At 35.5% G+C, this 20243-nt stretch overlaps 1 protein-coding gene across 2 annotated transcripts in view; it reads left to right on the top strand.

Moving 5' to 3' along the window:
- ZNF292 (zinc finger protein 292) overlaps positions 1–19902 on the top strand; it is a 94601-nt gene extending 74699 nt beyond the window's left edge. For both annotated transcript variants that reach the window (XM_018053165.1, XM_018053166.1), the window contains 3 exons: positions 3867–4003; positions 5824–5965; positions 10342–19902. In XM_018053165.1, coding sequence (XP_017908654.1) covers positions 3867–4003; positions 5824–5965; positions 10342–17487 — 7425 coding nt within the window. In that variant the 3' untranslated portion in view covers positions 17488–19902. The remainder of the gene's footprint in view (positions 1–3866; positions 4004–5823; positions 5966–10341) is intronic.

Raw genomic sequence — 20243 nt, 5'->3', positions numbered from 1 at the left:
GTTTCCCCACCCAGAAGCAAAACTAGGTCACATACTGTAGAACAGAACAGGATATGTGTAAGTCTAACAACATTCCTTGTTAGAAATCCCTTTTCACTTAGAGATTGTTTGATTATTCATTTATTTTTCTATTACAAACATGTTGAAACTGAGTCTTCATTGTTCTAAATGAAGTAAATTCTGTCATCACTTCTGCCCCAAGGAAAGTAATCACTTTGGAGCAATTGCCCAAACATTGCCCCCTTCAGAAGAGGTAGGCTCTCTCCCTCATATGGCCCACTTCAAACATTTCCTTTACCTATCTGGTTCTTGTAAACATTGGAGGTTTTTACCCATTCCTTAGAGTAGATGGGAATAGATATTGGAAAGAGTCGACCATGACCTGGACCTATAGTCTTTGTCCAAATGAGCCAGTAAGCAAGGAATTGACTGTTTCTCAGGACCCTTCCACTGTGATAGAAATAACAGCTAGCCCTGGTGAATGGCCAAGGAATGAGGCTGAGAGAGACCAGTGTTTATCTGGCTTCTCTTTAAGGACTGGGCTTTGGCCTGGGTTCTTGGTGTCAGTATAAAAATGAAGTTAGCAGTGTTTATGTTATATTCAGTATTTCTATTGGTTTTGTTGTCAAAATAAACATAAAAGTAAAATCTTCTACTTTGTCTCTGTTATTTCCCATTTGACCCAAGTAATCATTAACTGAAATTTTTTTATTTCTAATATTTTTACATAGAAACATACTTTAAACATGCACACATCCTGGCTGCTAGGCACTTTTCCTGCTCTTAGTATGGACATCTTTCCATGTCATTTTTCCATAGTATAGATTTGTAATTAATATTTTAGTCAGACTAGAGGACATTTAAATTGTTGCCTGGTACTTATTGATACATCCTTTCATTCTTCTTGAGGGTACACTGGTGGGGTAAATTTCTATAAGTAGAATTGCTGAATCAGAGAACCTACACATCTTAAATAGGGCCATGTCATCCCCCCACCCCCCAAAAAAAGATTATATGAGTTATGCTCCCATAAACAGTATATGAAATTTTTTTTTCCTTAACACTTTTAGATTATTTGTCTTTTAAATCTTGTGTAAGCTTTTGCTACTCTGAGAGTTTTTTTAAAATAGTAGCTAATTATTTTAGTGTAACAGGTTTACCGTTTAAGTCCTTTTCTGGATGGAGGAAAGCAGTTATATTTTGACAAGCAAAAAGCTTCTCCTGAAATGCGTTCAAGCCCATATATTTTAAAAGTGCACTTGGTGAATGTATGTGAAATATGAACTGTTCTGTATTTTTTTAATATCTGGCAGAAAGCCATATTAAAACATAAAAGTCATTATTTGCGCTTTTGAAATAATTTTTACACTTTACAAAGGGATTTAGCAAAGTATATCTTTAACAGTATAACTTTAGCAAAGTATGTCTTTAAAGTTAATGCTAATTGACTTTAAGTGTTTTATTCATATTTTAAAATTTTCTAGTGTTAAATTTTTGGTCATTTTTTCAAAGCAATACAGAGTAGATATTTGTAACATATAAATAGTCCCTATATTGATATTATATTGATAGTCCTTACTTTATGCTGCCTTGGATTTTGAAAAATAATTCTTGCTCATTGATGGCTAAAGTTGACCTATGTTTCACTTGCCCAGTTTTAATTCAGCCATTGATTAGGTTTCATTTTCTCTGTAGTGTCCTATCTTTTTTTTCAAGCGGGGTATCTATATTAGGGAAATAAAGGCTGTTAAATAGTGTATAGTAAAAATTGCTTCTATAGCATACCAATTAAAAAGTGAAGTTTTCTGTATAATTAAATATAGCAGATGTTTCAGTTAGTATGTTGTGTATTTGTGGATTTATAATTGTTTGTTGTTGTTTGTTTATAGTACCTTTGTTGTTTTTATATTTTACATAGATATATGTTTTATTATTAAGTGTAAGCTAATATAGATAATATCCTTGGAAAAACTGTTATATATAATGTACACATTTTTCATTATTTAACCATTCAGTAAGAACACCTTAGGTTTTAAAAAAACATGAAAATTTGATTCAAAATAAATTAGACTTTCATGATGTAAGAATTTTTTTAAATTGAACTTGTAAAATCAGCATTGGTCAATGAAGACCCTCAGTGTACTTATGCAGTATGCTTATGTAGAAGTCTAGAAAAAGCACAGACTTCGAAGCTAGATCTGGGTTGAAATCTTGACTCTGCTAATTAAGCATGCAGCTTTGAGCAAGTAACTTAATTCTCTGAGCCTTGTCTCTAAAAAGAAATAGTATTAGTATTAATATAAATTAAATAGTAATATAAATATAAATAGTATTAGTATAAAAAATAGTAGTAGTATATATCAGGCAAGCCATTGTGTTGGTTTAGCAATGCTGTTCCTAAAGAAACTGACACAAATAAATAGTAGAGTAGCTGCTATTTGTTATCATTACTGACATCTTAATGTATAAAATGTTACTAATACCTATCGTATAAAAATTATGATTAATAATTATATACATGTATAAAATGTCTAACAATACACATTTAACTTACTATAGGTATTTGGAAATAATAATTGTATAAATACATATTGTTCAGCCCTTTTTGTGTTTGTTTACATAAGGTTCCTTATAGATAAAGATCTATACAAAAGAGGCAGACACAGGAATAATGGAAAAAGTGCTGTGCCAGGGAGTTCCAGGATTTGGGTTTTAGTCATAACTCTTACACTAACTTCATATTTACTTTAAGAAGTGATTGTTGTTAAACACATAGATTCTGAGTTGGGTCTTAGTGTTTTCTAGCTTGATTTAATGTGTAAAATGGAACTTGTGAATCTGTCCCCTTGCAGTCTTTATCCTTGTTGTCAAAGATCAAACCTCAGGATTACCCCATTTCCATTCAGACACTTGTTTAATTCTAAACACCTTACATTTTACACACACACACACACAAACACACAAACATTTCCTGTACTCAAAAATTAATGAGGAGACACAGAGATTAACAGGGAGATGTATAGCTAACTCTGTGGTACATGGGTGCTAATGGTTTGTGTTGATCTTCAATTCTTTTTGTCATTTGACAGTTGTACCATGTTAATTCTGTGGAACACCAGTGCTTTGTGATTGTATGCTCTTTGTCACATCTTTATCTTAAAGCCAATACTTATAGAGATCATAGGTAAATTCTGATTGTTTTATGTAGTAAATCATTGTAGAGATAATTTTTAATTTTTAAAAAATAAGCAATAGATGTAAGTGCATAATTAAATGAAGCAAGTTGCCTTCATCTAGGTTATACTTATGCATGCATGACTTGACAAGCTTTGAGATGGAATGAATATATATGAAAAGAAAAATAATGGAGATTTATAGAAAACTGAGGTGAGCTTCATTTAAAAGTGGTATAGCTACATAAAATGTTTCATGTTTTATTTTATTCCCTCTGATTAATAGACACTTTGTTTTTTAGTCTGTATCCAGTAAATGTTTGTCTTTTTGTTCGTTCTAATGCTTCTTAAATTACTGGATAAAGGGAAAAAAATAACAAGTAGCAGCTTTTCTTCTTCAGTATTATAGACCTGATTTAATGGGTAGAGGTTGCTTATAATTAGCATTAGTTATTTACATATAAATGAATAGTTGTAAAGGTCTTGAAAATCATTGGTTCTCTGACTTGAAGAAAGATTATTTCTTTAAACAGTAGCCCAGTCATGACAAATTATGAATTGATAATGTATGAGTTAATGAGGTTTTGCCAAAGAAAATGATCTGTACATATCTAATAAAAATTTTAAAGTATATTATTATATATTCTAACATAAAACCATTTTATGGCATATTTCTGTATCCTTTCTCTGTAGATTTCAGAAGTTGATTGCAAAGATGCCCTAGAAATGATCTGTAACTTAGAATCTGAGGGTGATGAAAAAAGTGCTCTTGTCTTATGTACTGCATTTTTATCACGTCAGCTTCAACAGGGAGATATGTACTGTGCTTGGTGAGTTGATTTTTTTTGAAAAGAGAAGGTTGTTAAATAAGATTACAGATAGGTTGTGCAGATAGCTTAAGAACATATTTTTTAAAGTCTTTTTAGTGTTACCAAGACAAAAAAGCTTATTTTCAGATACTATATGCTGTGTAAACTGATTATCAAGTAGTTCATATTATAACTTAAAAATTTTTTTATATTAAGAGACTACACAGTTCCTTAGTATACCAGTAATGATCATATAATGATCAGTTATAATTAGGAAAATTTTAAATGTTGGAAGATGAAAGAAGGACTTATTTTATTTAGTGCTACAATAAAAATGTTTTCAGATATGTAAGCCACCTCTTATTTAATGTATGTATTGTTCCTTAGCATATTGCATACTTTTTGCTATTAATGCATAACTATGTGCTAGTCATTTATGTGTGGAAATACAGTTCATTTGCCCACTTACAAGGTGTCATTCTATTAATACTTCATTAAATTCTTCAATACACATTTCTTCATATGGTACACTCCCTAGTGTGGAAACCTGTTATATATATCATCCTTTGGGAGGATACAGATAGCAGGGATAATTACTTCAGTTAGATCAAATAACTTAAGATCAGCTGTCTTAAGTTGGTGTTAGCTCAAACTGACAATTTATCTGGTCAGTCGACTGTATTATTAGTCTTCAGTGTTGTGCTTGTGTTGTGGAAACACAAAAGAAAATTTAGTGTACAGCATTCTGAAATTTAAGAATATTTACCTGAACTGTGAGGGTGAGCTCATGGTAGGAAGTGGCAGTACAGGGAATTGAGTTGAGACAGAAAAATCAACTAGAAAGCCTGTAAGTAGTTCAGCTGGGAAGTTACATCCTGTGGATATGGAATGAGGTGAGAGAAATGTTTGAAGAGGCTGATAGATAGGGTCAATAATAATGATGCATTAAATTAGAAGGGCAGTGAACCAAAAAGAATGTTAATTATCCTTTTCATGTATTGACTTTCAGGTTTCAGGAGAGATCAAAGTGGGAAAGTCTTAGAAAAAACTAAAGAGGTGAAAGTGGTCAAAACTCGAGAGACAGATTTTGAAGTCCTCAATATGCAGGTTAAAATCCAGTAGATGAGCGGGTTATTCAAGTGGATGGTGAAAAGGGCAAAGTTTCTAGGACTGGAAACTGAGGAGCTAATTGGAAAGGCCTGTATGGAGGAGAATATTTGAAGTAGCAAAGATTTGTGTGGAAGTTAACTATGGAGGACAGCGAGAAATAGGATGATAGGTAAAAAGGAAAATTTCTCAGTTCAGTAGGGTTATTTTCTATGAAAAGTACAGTGTGATTGCATTTGGAACAAATTTCAAAGTTTATTTTTCAAAGTCTTATTTTCACTGTGGTAGCACAGAGCAGTTATTTTCTTCTGGGTTCTATGTCATCATTGATTCTTAACATTATCTAATAAATTATTAGAAGATAAAAATTAAATGCTGTTTAAAAATCATATTGCCATTGATGCATTTTATATATACACACGTATTTTGCATTTCTTATTACTTTTAAAGTTCAGATGTGGTGTGTGTATCTCGTTTAAATGTCAGGTGCTTTCCTAGTAAAAGGTAATGAGTGCTTCTTTGAGATTGAAAAATCTTAATAAAATGATAAATCATATCTTGATTTTATTTAATAAGTCTCTAGAAAATTGAGAGTCTTTTCTTTTAAACCGCATTCCACATATAGCATTAGAATCTGAAACTAGTTTTAGTTTCACATGTAATTACTAGACAAAGTTCATGATTTTACATTGCACCTCCAACTTACTTTTTCACTTTTTTTTTTTTCTTCTTAGGGAACTCACTCTCTTTTGGAGTAAATTACAGCAGAGAGTAGAACCATCTGTTCAAGTGTACCTAGAAAGGTGTCGTCAACTTTCTTTGTTAACCAAGACAGTATATCACATTTTCTTTCTGATTAAAGTTATTAATTCAGAGGTAAGAATGATCAAGGTATCTTAATTTCAGATGTGTAAATTACACATATAATATGTGGATTTCCAGTGACTTTTATTTCATTTTGTGCTTTGAACATTGATTTTCTTATTAGTCTTTAATTACTTGATACAGAGAAACTTAAAAATGCAAATAAGATCCAGGGGCTTACTCTTAGCTTGAAGACAAGCAGTGTATACATAATACTCATATTTTATCATTCCACAGTTTTTCTTCTAGGTGTTACACTGTTTTGATAATTTGGTTCTATATAAATTTAGAAAGTGTAGAAAGAAATATAGGTTCCTTTGCTTGCCGTCTGGCAGATGACAGTATCTAAAATTCCTTCTTCTACAAAAGACTGAGAAATACTTGATGAAATAAAACATTGTTCTCAGTGCTTAGCAGCTTCGTTACAAGAATAGTGGAGAATTCCCTAGGCTCAGAAAGAAGAACCACCTAAAAACTGGAGTAGAAACTTTGAGCTGAGGCTAGGGTTCTCTTAACCTGCTGGGGAGTGGGGTGTGTTAGAACTTGGAGCAGCTAAGGGGTTTGAAGTTTTATATCCACAGGGATAAGAGAGAGGATCTTGGGCCCTTTTAAGTTGGAGATTTAGAACTGAGTTCCATGTCCCCTACCTCCTCTCCACTAACTTGTAAAGTACTATAATTTTATTGCAAAGTGAACTAGAAAGATATTACTTGAACACAGATGATGGTCAGGAACCTTGTACATGTCCAACTGGACTATGAGTCAGAGAAGGAAAATATTTTCCTTAATAAATTGTAACCATAGGTCTGCCCTCACACAGATTTAGGGTCCACATTTACCCTACACTATAACCAGGAATCCCCACATCAAGTGAGTGTCAGGGAAGAAGACCTTTTCCTCTCCGTTTCCTTCTTAGTTATGTTGGTTGTTCTAAGAATTAAACAGACATGGGGCAGATTAACAAGAGAACACCAAGCAAAAGTTTAATAACAGATATGCATGGGAGAGGGCCAGGAAAATTAAGTAGCTCACCAAAATGGCCAAAATCCTCACCTTAAATACCACTTGCAGTTAAACACAAAGAGGATGTTGGGAGTAGCAGTTTGGGCCTTCAGAGCAAAAGGAGGCAGTTCACATGGAAATAGAAAAGCAAGTGCTTGTTGGGTCCTACAGAGACAAGGGGACACAGTGGACTCTGATCTCCAGGCCCTGCAGAGTCTCCTTCACCATGCCCAACCCATGTTCTTTGCAGATATATCTGGGAATAGCTACAGGAACAGGCCCTTTTTCTAAATTATTTTAGTCAATAAAGAGGAGTTTTGGGGGATAACAAGAAAAACCTCCTTAGTCTTCTGTTTTTTAAACATAATCAGCCTAAAATAATCCTCCCTTTCAAAGAGACACATTTTGGGGTGGTGGAGTTTGCTCTCCTACATAAGTAATATTTGAAAAGGTAAGGGTGAAGTCCTGGGCTGGTAAATGCCTGGGATCCCTGGCAGAAGCAAATGAAGAACTACTTTGGAGGGACATACCTTCAATACATGATTCTTTGATAAAGCTCTTCTCAAGATAGGTTAACCATCAAGATTTACAATGAAAATATCAGCCATGGGCAGTTTTTGCAGAGAGAACTAACAGTAGGATTAAACTTTTTAAAAGAAAAAAGTATATAAATTACATATATTTAAAGACAAATAATTTAACCATCAATATCTATTAAGCATACAAAACAATGTGAATGAATTTCAATAAACGGAATGATGGAATCATTTGCTTAATTCTTTAAACGCAGTCTGATAAATCTATAAAATACATATATTTAAAGATATAAGGAATGAAAGTATGAAAAAGAGAGGTCCTATGAAATGACCAGGCAGATTTTTTAAAAAGTCAAAAGAACTTTTAGAAATACAAAAACATAATCATAGACATGAAAACAATAGATGGATTAAACAGTACATTAGACAAAATTCTAAAGGGAAGTGATAACAGAGATTGCATATGTCTTTCCATTCATTTACTAGCAAAAATCAAAATCCAGATTTTACAAAACTAATTTCTTTTGTTATAGTAATCCTTATAGGAATGCATTTGGTTTCCACTTTAAAAGTACACAAAACACAGTTTCCAAAGGTGCTACCACTGCATGGGATGGGATGCCAAGCAGGTCTTAGGGATCCTGGAAAGCTAGGATGTAGCATGACATGAAGTGTTTGTATGTATAATTTTGTCTGAAAGTAGGGACCAACAGACTGTCTTTGATCTTTTAAGATCTATATTGGTCAGTAAATCTTACATGTATCTTGTCCTTTTTTTTTTTTTCCTCCTGAAATAATTTCTCTTCATTTTCAGGAGTAAAGAACAGGAATGAACAGTAAAGGGAAGAACAGTAAAGAACAGGAATGTTTATCTGGTGTACCCCTCTCCCCTTTGTACCTCAGAACTCCAGGAGTTGTTGAGAATTGTTGCCCAGCTACTCACATAATGACTTAAAATAATTATTTCCTTCTTAAACTGTAATTGAGATCTGTAAAGGAAATGGAGCAAATAACTTGTTTCATCATTTTATTTATTTTTTCCTAGACCCCTGCAGTCAAAAAGTTGATAAAGTAAAGCCCTACCCTTAAGGATCTCATATTTGCTGAGACACATTACCAGTTGCTTTGTAATATGTCTTTCTTTAATAGTGGAATATCGAGACTCCTGAGAGGGAACGAGCACTTGGCTTAGCACAGTCCCTGGTATAGAGTAGATGCTGAGTGAAGAAGAGGGCCCTCTAACCCATTTACCTCTTAGACTCTCAAGTAGTGTTGGCCAAAGTTCCTAGTAACCAAAAAAGCGTGAAAAGTAGTATAAAGAAAAAATCTGTTTTCTCCTCTGTTCGCTACACACTTAAGTGCTTCTGAGCACCACGTGTGTGATTTTTTTCTACACTAAGCACTCCTCTGATTTTCCAGACACCAGTTCAGTGTTCTGTAATTTAACTCAGTTCTAACACTGTTCACCTAATTCTATCTCTACTCAACTCTAAAGATAGTTGTCATATAACCAGTTTATGAATTGAATATTACTGTAAACTTAATCGTCAGTCACACATACACAGAACAATAAAAAACTCACAAGAACAAAAATTTTGACATTGTTTTGTTGGCCTTATTTTTTGAGGTTTCAAATTGATTTACAACATTAAGATGGCCAGTTCAGTTTCTCAGCCTGTTTCACTCAATCTCCTTTTGGCCCACAAATCTAAGCCTCAGTTTCAGTAAAATATTTTCTTTCCTCCTTAACCTGTGAAAATACAAATCCTTTCAGCTCTTTTGAACTTCTTTTGACTTCCTTGCCCTTTGGTCTAAAGCACACATATTTAATTACCCTGAATGTGGCCACATCTTGTGACTGGCTTATATCTCGTTTGTTTGTTCTCTTTTAGCCTTTTAAAACCCATTTTTATCTCTTCATATATTTTTCAAATGACACTTACCTTTGTTACTGCTATATTATCATAATAGTTCAAGATGCTAATTCAAAAGGATAAAAGGTTTGTTGTGTCTTCTGCTATTCCTTATTCTTAGGATGTTCCAGTCAAGAGGTAGGTGATTTGGCATTCAATTTTGGGCTTCCCTCGTGGCTCAGCTGGTAAAGAATCCTCCTGCAATGCAGGAGACCTGAGTTCAGTCCCTGGGTTGGGAAGCTCCCCTGGAGAAGGGAAAGGCTACCCACTCCAGTATCCTGGCCTGTAGAATTCCATGGACTGTATAGTCCATGGGGTCGCAAAGAGTTGGACATGACTGAGCAACTTTCACTTCACTTCACTTTATGATCGAATTAGGATTCCCAGTATTAAAAAATTAACTTTATTCTCAAATGTGAGGATCTCTTTCATTGCTAATGAGTTAGGAATTATGGGGATATTCTCAATTTTATAACTGAACTAAGAGGGTTGTTGTTTCAGAAGGATTGTAAATACACACTTAGGAAATGAAATTTGTGATAAAGTTAATGACATTTCTTAATCATTTACTGTGTGCCAGACATGATACTTTAGATCCATGATATCTATTAATGTTCACAGCAGTTTCATTAAGTGCTGTTTTGATCTCTTATTTTATATTGTGATATGAAAGATCAGAGAAGTTAAATTACCTCCAAGTTTGCCTGGGCATTACATGATTTTATACTCATGTCTTAGCTACCAATGTTTGTTTTTTGCTATTCTCTATAGCTCATTTCACACACATACGCAGCCACAATCCTTGGGAGGGATTATCTCCATAGATGGGCTATTGGAAAATTTGAGAAAACAAACCTCAGTTTTAAAATTACTAATTTCACAAATCTGCATTGATGAGTGTAAATTAAGGTAACATTTCTTGCTTGCTTCTTCACAGACCGAAGGAGCTGGACTTGCCACTTGTATAGAGCTGTGTGTAAAAGCTCTTCGCCTGGAATCTACAGAAAATACTGAAGTGAAAATATCTATCTGCAAGACCATTTCATGCTTGTTGCCTGATGATCTGGAAGTTAAACGTGCTTGTCAACTGAGTGAATTTCTTATTGAGCCTACAGTGGATGCATATTATGCTGTGGAAATGTTGTACAACCAGCCAGACCAGAAATATGATGAAGAGAATCTTCCAATACCAAATTCCCTACGCTGTGAGCTCTTACTTGTATTGAAAACTCAGTGGCCCTTTGATCCAGAATTCTGGGATTGGAAAACTTTAAAACGACAGTGTCTTGCATTAATGGGAGAAGAAGCATCCATCGTGTCTTCAATAGATGAATTAAATGACAGTGAGGTTTATGAGAAAGTAGCAGACTACCAGGAAGATAGTAAAGACACTTCTGTGAATGGTGGAATTGGTGCTAATTCTGGCCTTCTTAGAGACATTTGTGATGAAAAGCAGAAAAAGAGAGAGATAAAACAGTTAAGAGAGAGGGGATTTATATCGGCTCGGTTCAGGAATTGGCAAGCCTACATGCAGTATTGTGTGCTATGTGATAAAGAGTTCCTTGGTCATCGAATAGTACGACATGCTCAAAAACATTACAAAGATGGGATTTACAGTTGCCCCATATGTGCAAAGAACTTTAATTCTAAAGAAACTTTTGTCCCTCACGTCACGTTGCATGTTAAACAATCAAGTAAAGAGAGACTGGCAGCTATGAAACCATTAAGAAGGTTGGGAAGGCCTCCTAAGATCACAGCTACCAACGAGAATCAGAAGACAAATGCTGTGGCTAAGCAGGAGCAGCGGCCGATCAAGAAGAACAGTCTCTATTCCACGGACTTCATAGTGTTTAACGACAATGACGGCTCAGACGATGAAACTGATGACAAAGACAAATCTTACGAGCCGGAGGTGATCCCAGTCCAGAAACCAGTACCTGTTAATGAGTTCAATTGCCCTGTCACTTTTTGTAAAAAGGGCTTTAAGTACTTTAAAAATTTAATTGCTCATGTAAAAGGACATAAGGATAATGAAGATGCCAAGCGCTTTCTTGAAATGCAAAGCAAAAAAGTTATTTGCCAGTACTGTAGGCGGCATTTTGTAAGTGTAACTCATCTCAATGATCACTTACAAATGCACTGTGGCAGTAAACCATATATCTGTATACAAATGAAGTGTAAGGCTGGTTTTAACAGCTACGCAGAGCTCTTAACCCACCGAAAGGAACATCAAGTCTTTAGAGCAAAGTGCATGTTTCCTAAATGTGGCAGAATTTTTTCAGAAGCTTATTTACTGTATGACCATGAAGCACAGCATTATAATACCTACACGTGTAAGTTCACAGGTTGTGGTAAAGTTTACCGTTCTCAGAGTGAGCTTGAAAAGCATCTGGAAGATCACAATACTCCTGAAAAAGTGCTGCCTCCTGAAGACCAACTTAATTCAGCCAGAGATTCTGTTCAGCCTTCCAGAGTGAATCAGAATGCAGAAGGGAACGCCGAGAAAGAAAGATCCATGCTTCCTTCAGAAAACAGTGTTGAAAACACCATCCCAGCTGATAAAAGTGGTGCTTGGGATAAAAGCAAGGCAGAATCACCTGTGACCAAACAAGACCAGATTTCTGCTTCGGAGCTCGGGCAGACTGATGGACCACTGCCAAATGGTTTGGGAAACACTGCTCCCACTCCTCTGCTTCAGGCCAGTGAAGTAGCTGTGTCCATTAAGGTGTCCCTCAATCAGGGGATCGAGGAGAACTTTGGAAAGCGAGAAAACTCAACTGTGGAAAGCAGTGGTGAATCACTGGTCACAGACTTACATATACCAGTTGAAAATGCTTGTAATGATTTGTGTCACACAGATTTCCAAGAGAGAAAGGAACAGGATTGTTTTAATGAAATCCAGATTACTCAGAATTCTTTAGTGGCCTCAGAAGCCCTCAAGGTAGACGGCATGACCACACAGAACTTAGAAAGACAAGTGAGCAACCTGATGACCTTTTCTGTGCAAAACCAGGCAGGGTTTCAAAACAATTTACCAACTCCCAAGTTTGAATGTGGAGGTAATGTTAAAACGTCATCCAGTCTTTATAATTTACCTCTGAAGACGCTGGAAAGTATCACATTTGTTCCACCACAGCCCAACCTCAGTAATTCTTTAGGAACTCCATCAGTGCCTCCAAAAGCGCCAGTTCAGAAATTCAGTTGCCAGGTTGAGGGATGTACTCGAACCTACAACTCTTCCCAGAGTATTGGGAAACACATGAAGACGGCACACCCCGACCAATATGCAGCATTCAAAATGCAACGCAAAAGCAAAAGGGGTCAGAAGGCTAACAATTTAAATACACCAAATAGTGGGAAGTTTGTTTATTTTTTGCCATCACAGGTGAGCAGCTCTAATAATGCATTTTTTACACCACAGACCAAAGCCAACGGGACTCCTACCTGTTCTAATCAGTTGCAGCATGTCTCATCATCCATTTTCCCAGCTCATTTAGCAAGTGTGTCAGCTCCACTGTTGCCCTCGGTGGAAAGTGTCATAAATCCAAGTATACCTTCTCAGGATAAAAATGAACAAGGTGGTGGTCTCTTATGTTCCCAGATGGAGAATTTATCTAGCACCACCTTGCCAGCACAAATGGAAGACCTAACCAAAACGGTTTTGCCTTTGAATATCGACAGCGGCTCAGATCCTTTCCTTCCGTTACCTGCAGAAAGCACCTCAGTGTCTCTCTTCCCTTCACCAGCAGACAGTGGGACTAACTCTGTTTTCTCCCAACTGGAAAATAATACAAATCATTTTTCTTCACAGATCGAAGGAAATACCAATTCCTCCTTTCTAAAGGGGGGAAATGGTGAGAATGCAGTTTTTCCTTCACAAGTCAGTGTTGCAAATGACTTTAGTGGCACTGGTACCCAACAGCCTGGACCGGAAAAAGTGAAAAAAGACCGCGGGCGGGGCCCAAATGGGAAGGAAAGAAAACCTAAGCACAACAAAAGGGCTAAATGGCCAGCAATCATCAGAGATGGGAAATTTATCTGTAGCAGGTGTTACAGGGCTTTCACTAACCCCAGATCTCTGGGTGGACACTTGTCTAAGCGATCTTACTGTAAACCACTGGATGGAGCAGAAATTGCTCAAGAACTTCTACAGAATAATGGGCAGCCTTCTCTTCTTGCCAGCATGATTCTCTCCACAAATACCGTAAACTTGCAGCAGCCACAACAGTCTACATTCAGTGCAGAAGCATGTTTTAAAGATCCATCATTCCTGCAATTTCTTGCTGCTGAAAACCGCTCCTCAACATTTTTACCAAATACGTTTCCTCGGACTGGTGTGACTAGCTTTAATACAAGTGTTAGTCAAGAGGGAAGCGAAATCATCAAACAGGCTTTGGAAACTGCTGGCATTCCCAGTACATTTGAGGGTGCCGATGTGCTCTCTCACGTCCCCACAGGTTGTGTCTCCGACGCAGCACAAGTAAACACAACAGTGATGCCAAATCCACCTGTGCCAACCCTGCTGCAGACAGTGTGCCACCCAAGCCCCCTGCTGACAGACCAGAATGGGACACCGAACCCCAAAACTTCCTCCATTGAGGAATGCAGCAGTTTGCCTGCTTTTCCAACAAACGACTTACTACTAAAGACTGTTGAAAATGGTTTGTGTTCTAGCTCATTCCCTAATTCTAGCGGGCCATCACAAAATTTTACCAGTAGCAGTTCACGTGTTTCAGTCATCAGTGGTCCTCAGAACACAAGGTCTAGTCATTTAAATAAGAAGGGAAACAGTGCTTCTAAGAGAAGAAAGAAAGTTACTCCTCCACTAATTGCCCCTAACACTCCCCAAAACTTGGTAACGAGTGACTTAACAGCAATGGGACTTATAGCAAAGAGTATTGAGATACCAACTACTAACCTTCATTCCACTGTAATTCCCAATTGTGAACCTCAGGGTTTGGTGGAAAATCTAACACAGAAATTAAATAATGTTGACAATCAGTTGTTTATGACTGATGTGAAAGAAAACTTCAAAACCAGTCTTGAGTCCCATACAGTGTTAGCTCCTTTAACATTAAAAACTGAAAATGGTGATTCCCAAATGATGGCTTTGAATTCATGCACACCTTCAATAAATTCTGATTTGCAGATCTCTGAAGACAATGTCATACAAAACTTTGAAAAGACTCTTGAAATTATTAAAAGTGCTATGAATTCTCAAATACTTGAGGTAAAAAATGGATCTCAAGGTATTGGTGAAACATCACAGAATGCTCAAATAAGTTATAACATTCAGCTTCCTTCAGTAAACACTGTACAAAATAACAAGTTATCTGAGTCGTCTCAGTTTTCCTCCTTCATAGGTGTCATGCCAACAAAAAGTAACATTCCTCAGTCTGAAGTATTACATAAGGAGGATCAAATACAGGAGATTTTAGAAGGCTTACAGAAATTAAAATTAGAAAATGACCTGTCCACTCCAGCACCCCAGTGTGTACTGATAAATACATCAGTGACACTGACTCCCACTCCTGTGAAATCAATTCCAAATGTCACAGTTGTTCAGCCAGTTTCTGAAATTATAAGCAACATTCAGTTTAATGACAGAGTTAATAAGCCCTTTGTGTGTCAAAACCAAGGCTGTAATTACAGCGCTATGACAAAAGATGCACTGTTTAAGCACTACGGTAAAATTCATCAGTACACTCCAGAGATGATTCTTGAAATTAAGAAGAATCAGTTGAAATTTGCTCCATTTAAATGTGTAGTACCTACATGTACGAAGACATTTACAAGAAATTCTAATCTTCGGGCACACTGTCAGTTGGTGCATCATTTTACAACAGAAGAAATGGTCAAATTAAAAATAAAAAGACCTTATGGAAGAAAGTCTCAGAGTGAAAATTCATCAGCCCCACGAATTACACAAGTAAAAAGACAGCTAGCTCTGACAGAGGAAAATAAAAGGGAATTCCAGCCTGCTTTAGAATTGGGAGCAATGAAAGAAAATACTCTCAGTAATATAGCAGTGATCCCAGAAAAACAACTTCTAGAAAAAAAAAGTCCTGAAAAAACAGAAAGTAGTTCTCAAGTGATTGCAATTACTTCAGAACAATGTAATGCAAATCCTCTCACAGATGTCCAAACCAAAGGACGGAAAGTTAGGAGACATAAAAAAGAAAAGGAGGAGAGGAAACGCAAGAAGCCAGTTTCTCAGTCTCCAGAGTTTCCCACAAGATACAGTCCCTACAGACCTTATCGCTGTGTTCATCAGGGTTGCTTTGCCGCTTTCACGATACAGCAGAACTTAATTCTGCATTACCAGGCTGTGCACAAATCAGATCTACCTGCATTTTCTGCAGAGGTTGAAGAGGAGAGTGAAGCTGGTAAAGAGAGTGAAGAAATTGAAACAAAACAGACTGTGAAAGAATTTCGATGTCAGGTGAGTGACTGTTCTCGAATTTTCCAAGCAATTACTGGCCTAATACAACACTACATGAAGCTTCACGAGATGTCGCCTGAAGAAATTGAAAGTATGACCGCTTCTGTGGATGTTGGGAAATTTCCATGTGATCAGTCAGAGTGTAAATCTTCATTTACCACATATTTGAACTATGTTGTTCATCTTGAGGCAGACCATGGAATCGGGGCCAGGGCAAGTAAAACTGAAGAAGATGGCATATACAAGTGTGACTGTGAAGGCTGTGACCGAATATATGCAACCCGGTCTAATCTCCTCCGACACATTTTTAATAAGCATAATGACAAACATAAAGCTCATCTCATTCGGCCACGAAGATTAACACCTGGTCAGGAAAATATATCAAGCAAAGCAAACCAAGAAAAGACTAAGTCTAAACACCGGGGGACGAAATACAGATCTGGAAGGGAAGGAGTCAAAATGCCTAAGACCAAACGAAAGAAAAAAAATAATTTGGAAAGCAAGACTGCAAAGATTGTGCAGATTGAAGAAAATAAGCCTTACTCTCTGAAACGTGGAAAGCATGTATATTCTATAAAGGCTAGAAATGACGCCTTGTCTGAGTGTACGAGCAGATTTGTCACCCAGTATCCATGTATGATAAAGGGGTGTACATCGGTTGTTACAAGTGAAAGCAATATAATCAGACATTATAAATGCCATAAATTATCTAAGGCATTTACATCACAACACCGCAATCTCCTCATTGTCTTCAAACGGTGTTGCAGCTCACAATTAAAGGAAGCTTCTGAGCAAGAGGTTGAAAAGAGTGGTGTGAAGGATTCTGACACGAGTGTATCAGAGAGCAATGATAATGCAAGAACAGCTGTAGTTCCACAAAAGGAAGTTGTAAAAAATGAAAAAGATGAAGTGGATGAACTAACAGAATTATTTATTACCAAATTAATAAATGAAGACAACACAAGTGTGGAGACCCAGCCTCCGACCTCTTCAGATGTAAGTAATGATTTTAAGGAAAATAACCCCTGCCAGTCAGAAAAACAAAAAGCAAGTAATTTGAAGAGAGTTAATAAAGAAAAAAATGTCTCCCAAAATAAAAAGAGAAAAGTTGAAAAAGTTGAACCAGCACCAGCAGTTGAATTAAGTAGTATACATAAGGAAGAAGAAACTGCTGTTGCAATTCAAACCACTGAGGATCACCCTGCATCTTTTGACTGGAGCTCATTTAAACCAATGGGATTTGAGGTATCATTTCTCAAATTCCTGGAGGAGTCTGCAGTGAAACAGAAGAAAAATACCGACAAAGATCATCCCAATAGTGGGAGTAAAAAAGGATCCCATTCAAATTCAAGAAAAAATGTTGACAAGACTGCTGTGACTAGTGGAAATCATATATGTTCTTGTAAAGAAAGTGAAACTTTTGTACAGTTTGCCAACCCAACACAGCTTCAGTGCAGTGATAATGTAAAAATCGTCTTAGACAAGACTCTGAAAGATTGCACTGAGCTTGTCTTAAAGCAGCTTCAGGAAATGAAACCTACCGTCAGTCTGAAAAAACTTGAAGTACGTTCAAATGATCCAGATGTGTCTGTTATGAAAGACATCAGTATGGGCAAAGCCACAGGGAGAGGGCAGTACTGATAACTGATGTCCTATAAATACATTATTTACAGTTTTATTTTAAATAGGAAGCCATCAAGCATGCTAAAATTGTGAAACCTTTTCGTTATTTTTTGTTGTTGCTGACGTGAATTATTAACCTGGCCAAAAAAGAAAAAAAAAAAAAACATGACATTTTGTCATGTAAAACTTCTTTTTATCCCTATGGGACTTGAGGAACAGAATCCATACTTCAGTTACTGTAAATAGTTGAGCTAAACCTCAAATTTCTATCAGCCAGTTGCCCTTTTCATGGACTAAACTGAGTTATCTGTGTGGTTGATTTGTCTCACCAGGTCACTGCTCATGTGTAACAGTACTCTTTGTTTGTAGATACCTTTTTTTGTATATATTTATTATTGTAAATCATTTGCTGCCACCAGCAGTGTGTAAGTCTAAACTATTAAATGACACGTTTATATTTGGAGTTTTAATTTTTAACCAGGTGATCAAGTTTTTAAAGCTGTTCTTTTATTGTTTTAAATTCAGAATTTTTTGAACTAAAAACTAGAAACTCTGCCATAGTTCATTGATTTTTTTTACATAAAACATTTATTTACAAGATGATCTCCAAAAAAAGATTTACTTTTGACAAAGTAGACACATTATTTATATCAACAACTTGCTCTGCTTTGTAAATTTACCTTCCAGGATTTTTTTTGGGTGGTATACATGTGAAATTAAAGCAGATTCTTTAGCAATTTCCTATAGCTATAATTTTTTTTCAAAGCTTTCAATTGGATATAGTTACTATGATTCCATGAAATATAATGGAAATGTGAATAAAGGATTTCCTACATCAAAGATTTTAAACATTTGGTATTTAAAAAAAAATCCTTTGTGAATGTGATAGAAACTAGTAGTGTGGAGCAGTGTAAATATTTGAGGTGGTGATTTGTGAAGTAGCCCAGTATTGCCTTAAATAAAATCACATTTCATTTCTTGTTTTATACATGTGATCTTATAAAGGTTTTGTTTCCCCCCCACCCCCATTTTCTGAGATTTATAGATTGGTGTATAGCTTTAAACTGTATAAACTTTTGTGGAAAGATTTTTTTAAACATTTTTATAAATCTTAAAATTGGTATCATCAAAGTGAGCCCATCTTGTGTTTATAAAATGCAAGAGTTCCTTAAACATTTATAATTACATAGATAAAACACTTTCTATAAGGAAGTTGGATGTTTTGATTTTACTGTTTATAGATGTTAGATTGTACAGATTTGTCTGTATTTTCTTGCCATATCTAATGATACTTTTTTCATTAGATTGGTCTTCCAGAGCAGTATTAGTTGTTATAATTGATTATTTTGATTATTCAGTATATAGTTAGCTCTTATAGTTTAGCTTTATTCACCATATTTATACTGTGGATTTACGGCCAGAGATAGAGGTTATTTCAGGAGAGTTTATGAACCTTCCTTTGAAGTCCAACTAAAATCAGTACTGGAAACAAAAGAAAACATTCTCTCAAATTTACTTTTGTTTCTGTTTGCCATGAATAGTAGCATTGATTTTTGACTTTGTTTGTTATAAACCAGTTACATTCACAATATTATTTGCCTGAGATATTGATATTGTGATATAAAAATGTGTATATTCCCTGTGCAACATCAGACTTGCAGGAAAAATGAAGCACTTAATATTAACTGAAATTGCTGGTACTCTGAATAAATAAGCATGGTCAAGGAGTGAATTATTTTCTTTTGGGAAATATTTTTTTAAGTTTTATTATTAAAGTATTATAGTTTTATTTTTAGGGCTGAATGGGGTATATGGAATAGTTGGTTTCACCTCCTTAAGGTTTATTACCAATATGCATAAAACTTGGCACATTAAAATCTCTGCCCTTTGGTAAGCCCACTGTTATTTATTAAAATAAAAATTGTTCTTATGGGTGATTAATACATGTTTTTTTCCTAAATTAATAACTTTGAGTAATTTTAATATTAAATTTTTGTCAACAACTGAATGTTTCCGTACAGTTTTCTTAGAAGTTGACCTAACTCTTATTAAAGGTAGGCATTTGGCAAACTGCTCTATAATACAGCAGCAAATAGGTTTATTTCTGATGAATGTAGTGATGAGCCTGTTAAGGAAAAATGCCAATGTATTGGGGCTTTTCTTTTGCTCATTAGCCTAAGAAAATTAACCACTAGACATTTCTGTAATTGTTCTCCTACGTGTCGGGGGGAGATTTGCCAACATTGAGTTAATTTTTTTTTATATTCCAGGTACTGTATGCTAAAATGAATTATGGAATAGTGGGCTTTTTAGCATGGAACAGAAAAATCAAATTATGGTATAAAATAAATAATGGATTTATAGAACAACAGCATGTTGGTAAAATTTGATACGGAATGTAATGCCTAAGTATTAAAAAAGAATCAAAAAGTATAAATTTTTCATGGTATACTTTTCCTCAATGCCTTGTCTTTGAGATATTTTCTTCCCACAGTGTAAATTTGCCTAAGGTTTCATCGTTTGAAAAATTGATATTTTTTTCCGTCTTCTAAATCCAGAGAATTTGAATCTTACCAGTCAGAACATGTTGTTCAAAATACATCGAGTTAACTGAAATGTAACATTTTGAGAATTTTTTCAGCAATATCAAATTCAGTCAGCTTAAGTAAATTATTTTTTTAAACTGCTGGACAGAGAGTTTAACAAGGCAAATTTTGATCAGGTAAGCAAACACAGTTGCTATAGCTATTAAAACTACATAAAAACTAGAGATA

The sequence above is a fragment of the Capra hircus genome, chromosome 9, assembly GCF_001704415.2.
Source record: "Capra hircus breed San Clemente chromosome 9, ASM170441v1, whole genome shotgun sequence".
Classification (NCBI taxonomy): domain Eukaryota; kingdom Metazoa; phylum Chordata; class Mammalia; order Artiodactyla; family Bovidae; genus Capra; species Capra hircus.
The sequence above is the reverse complement of the archived record's forward strand: the minus strand, read 5'-3'. Positions and strand labels throughout refer to the sequence as shown.